The sequence below is a fragment of the Rattus norvegicus genome, chromosome 18 (genome assembly GCF_021556685.1).
Source record: "Rattus norvegicus strain SHRSP/BbbUtx chromosome 18, alternate assembly SHRSP_T2T, whole genome shotgun sequence".
Taxonomy (NCBI): Eukaryota; Metazoa; Chordata; class Mammalia; order Rodentia; family Muridae; genus Rattus; species Rattus norvegicus.
In genome coordinates, this window is record NC_141551.1 from 57699423 (window position 1) to 57709366 (window position 9944).

General features: G+C 45.9%; 2 protein-coding genes across 6 annotated transcripts in view; both read right to left on the minus strand.

The window, feature by feature from the left end:
• Positions 1 to 621: 621 nt before the first annotated feature.
• On the minus strand, positions 622 to 2698 carry Adrb2 (adrenoceptor beta 2). The gene is given in 2 exon segments (NM_012492.2): positions 622 to 853; positions 880 to 2698. A coding segment is annotated over 1 exon segment (1257 nt). The 5' UTR covers positions 2500 to 2698; the 3' UTR covers positions 622 to 853; positions 880 to 1242.
• Positions 2699 to 7197: 4499 nt separating this feature from the next.
• LOC147999835 (uncharacterized) overlaps positions 7198 to 9944 on the minus strand; it is a 53592-nt gene continuing 50845 nt past the window's right edge. For all 5 annotated transcript variants that reach the window (XR_015642579.1, XR_015642582.1, XR_015642585.1 and 2 more), the window contains one exon: positions 7198 to 8922. The gene's annotated coding sequence lies outside the window, so the exon portion shown is untranslated. The remainder of the gene's footprint in view (positions 8923 to 9944) is intronic.

Below are 9944 nucleotides of genomic sequence, written 5' to 3' on the forward strand. Positions count from 1 at the left end.
TTCAAGGCATGATGCATTCACCAGAGATGTTTTAAAGCTCTGCTCTCTCTCTCTCTCTCTCTCTCTCTCTCTCTCTCTCTCTCTCTCTCTCTCTCTCTCTCTATTCGACCAAGGCCTCTGACTTCCCGTGGAATTCCTAGATGCTTGGATAGCTTTTACACAGAACATCTTCCTCATCCTGAACACACCAAACCCTCCCGCAGTACAGAGGGCACTGCTGTAAGAGACGGCAGTGGTATAAATACACACAGTTATTAATTAAGTAAGTGGGGCTGGAAGGTGGGTGTCAGGAGCATGTGGGGCAAAACATATGCCCACAACTCTGTCTCTGTGAGTCAGGGTTTCCGAGGTGACAGCACAGACTGGCAACTGTAGGACACACTGGGTTGTACTGAGAACGGGTGGGACTGATTTAGGACACAAGTGAAGTTAGGAAAGACACCGGTTCGCATCTAGAGATCCAAAGACACAGGAAGGGCTAGGCAATCGGTGCATGCCATTCTGGTACCCTTACACATTAAGCCACTCAGCAGTTATGACACATAGTTACCTGTGGTTTCCAGTGGGAGAGACAAGGACACTCCAGAGTCAAGAGGTTTTGGAGAAACAGGTGCAATGAAGTCATGGTCAAACAATTTATTTACTGTAAACTTTAGACTTTGCTCAGAAAAACAACTGATGTTGTCCCTCAAATCCCTGCCTACAACACTCCATTTGAGCGAATAAGTGGAGTGAGAGAGAGTCCACATTCACAGCAGAAAGGTCCAAGACACAGGATATTTCAAGTCCAAGGGTACAGGAAGAAAACTCTCTCCTTTACATATGAATTTCCAGCAGCAATATATATATATATATATATATATATATATATATATATATTATCCTTAATACTTGACCAGTGAGGTAGATACATGGAAACACCATCCAAACAGACAGACCAACAACACTTCAGACAGAAACTTTTAAGTTCCATGCAAAGAGGAACTGAACTGTACAAGGAAAACATTAAGCACTGAAATACAGTCTCTCTCTCTCTCTCTCTCTCTCTCTCTCTCTCTCTCTCTCTCTCCCTCCCTCTCTCTCTCACTTGCAGCTTAAAAAAATAAAATAAAAAAGGCAGAAGGATGTGCCCCTTCTGCAAAATCTCTATACAATTTTATTCTAAAGTTATTACACTCAAGTAAAATAGTCTGGTTAGTGTCCTGTCAGGGAGGGGCCGTCTTAAAGAGTAGAAAGCCTACACTACAGTGGCGAGTCGTTTGTGTTACAGTTCCTCCCTTGAGAGTCAATGCTAAGGCTAGGCACAGTACCTTGACAGTTCACAAAGCCTTCCATGCCAGGGGCTTCCTCACAAAGCAGTTCATTTTCTTTCTCCTGCCCCAGCTGATATGCGCTCTGCTCCCCTGTGTAGTCTGTCCTACCGTTGCTGTTGCTAGAGTAGCCGTTCCCATAGGTTTTCGAAGAAGACCGGCGAAGGCACAGAAGCTCCTGGAAGGCAATCCTGAAATCTGGACTCCGACAGTAGATAAGAGGATTGAAGGCAGAGTTGACATAGCCCAACCAGTTAAGGAGGATGTAAACTTCCTTAGGGATGAGGTTGGCCCGGATGACGTGGACAATATTGACAATGAAGAAGGGCAGCCAGCAGAGGGTGAAGGTGCCCATGATGATGCCTAAAGTCTTGAGGGCTTTGTGCTCTTTCAAGCAGAACTTGGAGGACCTTCGGAGTCCGTGCCCGCTCCTCCCATCCTGCTCCACCTGGCTGAGGTTTTGGGCATGAAATCTGCCCTCGGATTTGTCTATCTTCTGCAGCTGCCTTTTGGCCACCTGGAAGACCCTGGAATAGACAAAGACCATGACCACCAGGGGCACGTAGAAAGATACGATAGAGGAAGCGATAGCATAGGCCTGGTTCGTGAAGAAGTCACAGCAAGTCTCCTTGGCATAACAGTCGATGGCTTGCTTGTGGGTGGCACGGTACCAGTGCATCTGGATAGGCAAGAAGGAGGTAAGGCCCGACACAATCCACACCATTAGGATGACCACTCGGGCCTTATTCTTGGTCAGCAGGCTCTGGTACTTGAAGGGCGATGTGATAGCAACATAGCGATCCACTGCAATCACGCACAGGGTCTCGATGCTGGCTGTGACGCACAACACATCAATGGAAGTCCAGAACTCGCACCAGAAATTGCCAAAATTCCACATTTTCATAAGGATATGACTGGCCCCAAAAGGCACCACCGCTAGGCCCATGACTAGATCAGCACACGCCAAGGAGGTTATGAAGTAGTTGGTGACGGTTTGTAGTCGCTCGAACTTGGCAATGGCTGTGATGACCAGCACGTTGCCAAACACGATGGCCAGGACGATAACCGACATGAGGATGGCCATGCCCACCACCCACGCTTCGTCCCGTTCCTGAGTGATGTCGTGGCCTGGCGCTCGGCTTCCATTGGGTGCCAGCAAGAAGTCGCTGTCATTCCCGTGTGGCTCCATGGCCGGCAGGTGAGCGCACCGGCTTTCAGTGCCCAGACGCTCTCAGCGGGTGCACCTCCGATGGGGCGCAGCCGTCCGGGGGCGGACTCCTGGAAGCTTCATTCAGAGACCGTAGGTGGCTGTGCTGGGGGCGCGTCCTGCACACTGAGCTCGTGGGTGCTCCGGGCTCGCGATGCCTGCCAGCTGCAGCCTGAACGCGGGAGAAGCAGCCTTGCAGTGCACCCTGCCCGTTATGTGCACTAGACTTTAGGGGACTTGCCCAGTGACGTGCAGCAACTTTGAGCCAATGGCACCGTCGCATGCCCGGAGGGGCGAGGCACTAAGGGCCAACCCTCCTTGCCTAGCCCGCCTCCTCCTGGGGTTGGCCCGGGCGGGGCCCAAGCTGCTCCCCGGAGGCCAGGCCACCACTCCCTTCCAGCTACCCTAGCTGGGGCTCCCGAGAGAGAAATCTGGGACTGCTGTGCGACCCGCCAACCACCCAGGCGCTGTCTGGAAGTGCTACCTGTTCATGTAGGTCACCTGTGCGGGTTGGAAGGTCTCTGGACGCCAGTGGCAGTGGGTGCATTTTCTTTTAGGAACAGAAAGAACAAGCTCACCCGGACACGCACACACAGGCACAAACGCACCCTGCTGACTGGGACGTGCTCAGACTTATGCCGAACCACAGCCACAGACACCGAGACACACCCGCGCCCGCTCATGCTGGAGACGACAGCTGTCTCCTGGTCCAACACAGAGAGGTGGCTATAAACAAACTCAGGAACACCCAGAAGCAAGCTGAAAGAAACACACACAAGGGCTCCGGTGGAGACATGGAGTGCGGATCACTTAGACACCGGTGTTCACATCCAGGTACTACCCTCCTCTAGCACTCATAAATGACACCCCATTCGCAGACACCCAGTGTATTCCCTTTCAGTTATTTGGCAAGAACACAGGAGGTGACTCCAACAGCTACAGAGTTTCTAAGCACACTTGGTGAAAAATATTTTTTTGGCGTCCTCCCTCCTTGAGAACATGCAGGCAACCGCACCAAGGCAGTAACTTCGCCCTTTGCATTTCTTTAGGAATTGATGTGTACGCACTTGGGGAGAGTTGGGGTGGGGGTGTTATTCTTAATTCTTGGGAGTGTGGCATCATTTTTCTTGTTATATGGTGGATATCCAGGGATGCATTGAAAACGAAAATGCAAGAATTTTCTTTTTGAAAATAAAAAAAAAAAAACTACATTACTTATGTTATGCGCATGGGAGTCTTATCTCTGTGTTTGTCTGTGCACCACGTTTGTGCATGTTTTGGAGGTCAGGAGAAAGAGAGCATCAGATTCCCTAGGACTGAATATACAGATAGTATCAACACACAAGCTGCCTTTGTGAGTGCTGGCAATCGAACCCTGGTCCTCTGGAAGTCAGCCAATGCTCTTAACCACTGAGCTGTCTCTCCAGTCTGCATGATCTTCTTTTCAAACAATTTCTTAAGTAACTCCTTTGTAATTATAAAAGTGTTAACTGTATTAATTGTATTTGTTGGCTGGATAATTAGCTAATCTTTTAGGCTATGTCATGTGAACCTGCCACCACTGGGCCTTTTCTGTCTTTAAAAAACCCCCACAATTTCATATAATTCATTATATTAAAAATGTGTTTTCTGAAGTCCATTTTAAAACTACAGAAAGAAAATGATAGTTTTTCCTTCCCATTTAAAAAAAACATCAGACCAAGACTAAGATTTCATGAAACACCAACCTTTGCAGCTGGCAAGTGACTTGACTGTTGCGGAAAAAAATTAATTTTCAAGGTTTGATTTCACGTGTATTATATTTGATAGACCGAAAGTCTTTCACATGGAATAAGCAAACATACTTTGTAGATTACATAATAACATAACAATGGCTGACATTTAGGGGACATTCCGTTTGTGCATTATTGCATTTAATCCTTCCCACAATCCCACGGGGGTATTTTTAGCTCCAATGGGGCTCAAAGAGGCAAATCACTTGCCCATGGACACTGGCCAGGCAGCACCAGAATCTGAATCGGAACCTAAATCTGTCTGATTCTAAGGTCCATTTCCTTGCCACCTTTCTAAGGTACTGTGTTATTCCATGTAGACGAGGGGAGGGCACAGAAGAAGCTACAACTGGGATTGGAGCACCTGAGTTGCAGGTTCACCTTGAAACTTTGACAATCATTTTCCTTAGTCAAACCACAAAGAAGGGATTAGTATCCCTCCATCCTGAAGGGGATGTGCTGCAGGTGTAGGGGTGTGTGTGTGTGTGTGTGTGTGTGAGAGAGAGAGAGAGAAAGAGAGAGAGAGAGAGAGAGAGAGAGAGAGAGAGAGAGAGCACCACTTTCATCATGGTGAGTGTCAATCCAATTCTATAGAAACCATAAGTACTGTTTCTTAGCTAAGTGTCAGACAAGCGTGAGTTTGTCAGTGAGCTCTGTGCAGTTTGCTTACTCATTTAGAACACGTTACTCGTTGCCTCTAACAGAGCAACAGTAAAGCACTTTGTGAAAGAAACAAGCAGGGTTGACTTCAGAAATGGGGCTTAGAAACGGGACCTACACAGACCCTTCAGTGACACATACTTTTCTTTTGACAAGTGCCTCAAAGATATTTCCCAGAAACCCCACAAATATCAATTGAAGATCCTTCTGTTCACACAGTTTTCAAGGCACACCCACTTCTTATTTGCGTTTTCTAAAACTGGCTCTGGTCTGGTGCGTTTTAGGAAGAGGCTTTGTGTTACGCAACAATCTTCCTTTAAATACACATCTACCCCAGATTGTGGAACTAAAACATTTGAAACCTACTTCCTGTGTGTGAAGGTATGGAATAAATAAGCATGAAGTTTAATCTTCCCCTAACAACCAAAAACGATTCAGGCAAAACCTCTTTTAGGAGAAACACGACCTTTTATTCCCTATGCACTTAAGTCGTCCCGAACTTGAACTAGGTAATTTGGGAAACATCTTTTAAAAACCTCACACATCCTAAATGAAGAAAGGGAAATAACACTGGTCTAAAAGGAGGTCCTGCGACGCTCCCTACCAGTTTTGACAAATGGGCATACACTTTCCCCCTGAGGTAGGAATTTCAGAATGTTATCTTTTCTCTGACCTCCTTTTAGGATTCTAAGTCTAGACACGATTAAAATTGGGACGAGCTTAGCAGACTGTTTTGTTTATTTCCTTCAGCTTGAAAAAAAAGGGGGGGCCTGAAGTGAAGAAATGGGGCGTGTCCTGCTCAAGGTGTTAGGAAAGTTAAGAGTCTGACTCTACCCTCCTGGCAGCACTCCCTTCCCTACCTAGCAACTGTGATTTGTTCATTTCACAGCGAGTGAGTCTGCTACGGCTGCTTATGGACCTCGAGACCTTATTGAGTTAAGCAATACTACTTTAGGCTAAGCTGCGTTTATCTGATGTAAGAAAAGTCGAGCTCTTTTATGGTGATTGATTGTGTCTAATTACATGTCTTGTCAATCCCTTAAGACACTGATTTGCTATTTCCCATCTGCCAAACAGGAATAAAACACACACACACACACACACACACACACACACACACACACACACACACACACACAGTTTGATTTATTTAATGAGGGTTTGAACAGGAGTAAGGATCTGTATTGCCAGAGAAGGCCCGCACGCCAGCCACTAGTTGGACACCTAAGAAACCTCCTCCTGGATCTAGGCTCAGGCAATCATTCTTCCATCTTCTCGATTCTTGGGCAGACAAACATCCGTGGAATTCTTTTGTTTAACATGACTATCTTCTAACAATATCTCTAGACAGAATTATCTCACCATGTTTATACTGAATGAGGTTAAACACACATGAGTTACTTAACATGCTACCTTCAAAACTAGATAGTTGTCCCCTTGGTCATATATTTTTGTGTTAAAAGCTAGATATAGAATGCATATGTGTCTCACCATATCATGTGTGAAAGGACCCTTTGACCACGAGTAATATGTAATTTGTTTTTTGTTTGAGTTACAATGAGGGTAAACAAAACTCGAATTTCCAGAGAGAAGAAGGAACCTGAAAATAATTACCACTAGCATTTGAGTGGTCTAGTTGTAGGGGGTGGTAATGACTTGGGGTGAAGAGTCTTAGTTCTTGACATGGTGGGCTCCCCCAAACTCTTGTGAGTAAAAACCCCATCGGTGTCGTTGTTCACAGTATATTGCTTCCACTGTCCAGATTTTGAGCTAAAATCTATCTTCTTTCTGTTTATGGGCATGACCCTTAAGTCCGCCCCCTTGAGGCCACTCAAATCAGTCACCTCTCGCTTTTAGATCTCTCCTCCTGGGTCTGGGAGACCCCGGGCCACTATGACTGATTTCTCCCCCACAGTGCTTCATTTAGTTGATGATGCTAACATTGATATCTGGACCATCCTCAAACAAGCCACCCGTCACTTTGCGATCACCTTGGCAACTGTGAAGTAGAGCAGGGCAACCAGCAAAACTCTCCAAACAGGTGCTCGTGCCAGATGAACTTAATTTCCTGCTATGCTTGGGTTTTATGAGAGACATGCTAATAAATCCTCTACATCCCAGGGGCATTGGACAAAAGGAGACGGCATTAAATTAGAACAAGGGAGGGGGAAGATCATTCATCTGACCACATACAGGACTCTTTGACCTGAAAAGAATTAATCATTCAAAGGGACTAAACACCAACAGCTTTCTTGATTCGAATTTTTAAGAAAATTAAATCCCATAGAAAATCGTTTGACTAAGTGTTCTTTCTAGTTCTCCTAAGCTGTTACAAAAGCATCCTCCTAAGGACATAAGAAGGAAGTTGTAGGTATTCACCGTGCAATGGATACCGAGGGATCTGTGCGTGATTCTCTTGCTGAAGCAGAGAGCGGTGGCTTGGAGTCTCCTTCAGGAGTGGGGATGAATAAGGAGCAGTTTGTAAGCGCTGGATGTCTGGATGGCAGGGAAGCATTGGATTGAATAGACAGGCCATGAGTAGGGGATGAACACACCTTAGATCTAATCCCAGAAAAGCCACGGTGTTCTGAGTAACCTCAACAAGTCATCTGCTCTCTTGGAGCCTCAACTGGGATCTATGTAATGAGGAGCTTCCCATCAAATATTCACCAGCCTGCTGTGGGAGGAAGTTACTTGAGGGCCATTGTGGAGATGGGTTCCTGGCTGGGAAGAGTCACTGTGGAGTTGGCAAGGACAAAGTAGAACCCTACGAAACAACTCGTTTACAACTCCACACTCACATTGTGCCTCCTGCCACCCTGATTTCACTGTCCTGAATAGCAGGTGTAGCATGATTTCCTAGGTCATTGGCCCACTGTTAAAGCTCAAATACACTTAAAAAAAATTAAATCCAGGCCTAACCACGTACGGAGAGCTAGTATCACTTGCCATAAATAGAAAGTAACCATGAAAACCAAACAATGCTAGTGAAATGTAGCTTGATTTTGCTGCCTGTCAAAGTCCTGAGCCCGAGACAGGCTCTCTGATGAAAAGAAAGACTATCAGTGGTATTTTAGTACCTAAGGAGAGTGTTTCTATGTATCCCAAAACGCTAAATGACAATTGAGAATCGAGTTACACCTTGACAGGTGAGAAGGGAGGGATGTATTGGCCCTTCATTATGGCGGAAGCGTTAGGTGAGTAGCAGTGCCCTCAGATGTTTTAGATGGTTAAAGGGAATAGTGCATTTAAGGGACTTAGCGCAGTGTTTCCAAGAGGAATAGTTGTCATCACCATAGAAATTGTTGTCGTCATCATCATCATCTTCATCATTGTGAGTTTTCTGGGACAGATTCTATTTCAGGAAATCCTATTCATTTCCTTAAGGGCAGTTCTTTAAATGAATCAAGAAACTGATCCAGCAAAGCCTGGACCCTTTTGATACACTGAATGTTACCTATAGTGGACTTGGTAAGGTTTTGCATTAGATTAGTTCCTGGGGGGAGGACTTGCTTGCTAGTATTGAGAAAGGAAAGTCTTTGTGAAGGAGAAGCAGCCGAGAGTGGAAAGAAGCAGAGAGCCAGGCAAAGCCTGATTCTAGGAGTAGTGCTCGAGCAACTCGGGAGTCAACTGCTTCCGCCAACTGTTAGTGGAAAAACCCTGAACCAGTTACTTAATCCACGTCACACGTTGCTTATCTATAAGTGTTCTTATCTCACAACCTCACTGGATGCTGCGAGTGTCAGACAAGTCAATATCTCCAATGTGGTGAGGATTAGCTTGCCAGATAGTTTGTCCTACATTCATTACTGACAGTAAACCCGGAGCATCTGTAGAAAGGCCCATTGTTGACAGAGTTCAGAAAACAGGCTGTGGAGCGGAGACCGGTCGTGTGACTGGGACTGAGGAAGTCCCACGTGTAAACTGCATGGTGCTGTGGCAGAAGGCAAGGAGATGCGGAGCCTCTGGGTCTCTGAAAGAAAGAAGCAAAGGGGTTGGGGTGATCAAGCTGTATCTGAGAGAGAAAGCAGAGCTGATGAAGAACCTGCAGGAAGTGAAGTCGATTACAGGAAAGGACCGAGGAAGAGGAGAATCTTCAGGAAAGAAACACAGAGGCCCTTCTCCAAAACAGGATCTTCTGCTGTGGCACAGAAAGAAACCATGCCCCGGGTCAATGTACCAGTTACTTTTCTGTCGCTGTGGTAAAACACCATCACCAAAAACAACTTATGGGACAAAGACGATTTATTTTGGCTGGCCCTTCCAGAGGCGTAAGAGTCCATCTTGGCAGAGACACATGGCGGCAAGCCATGATGCAGAAGCAGGAAGCTTGAGAGTTCACACCTCAACCATAAGCCTGGAACAGAGAGATTGAATTCTCAAAGTCTGCCCCTGTGATTTACTTCCTTCAGTAAGGTTGTACCTATGAAAGCTCCCCAAACACTACTATGAGTCAAACATTCAAATCCCCAAGCCTAGGGAGGAGAATTTTCAATTGCAATGGTCAAGGAGAGGTCAAGGCGTCCCAACTAAGTCTACTGACCGTGGGTCAGGTAACACAGAGAAACTAGTCCTGGCACTTCCTTGTACTATATGACTGCCCCTTACCTGGCCTCTGTTTTCAGATATAGAAAGTGATAAGGTCGAATCAAGAGTCTTTAAGATCAGTTCCTGGTACATCCTAGTCAGTTGAAACTTACTGTGGAGTCTGAAAAACAATAATCAAATTTTCTGTTCATCTCGCCCATTACATACCAGGAACTGGATGTGGCACCTTTGTGCTATTTTCATTTGTAACCTTAGGTTTTATTCTCATTTCTGTACAACCTTACAACAGGGGCAAAGCTTTTTTCATTCATGGGTGGGACAGTGGAGGTTTAAAGACACAGGGCAGCATGCCCCAGGTTACATAGTAAAGAATAGAAGAAGGGCTTTTAAACTGGCCCCATCTGATTACAAGCCTAAGTCTGAATCATTGTCATAGGACTCAGCCCC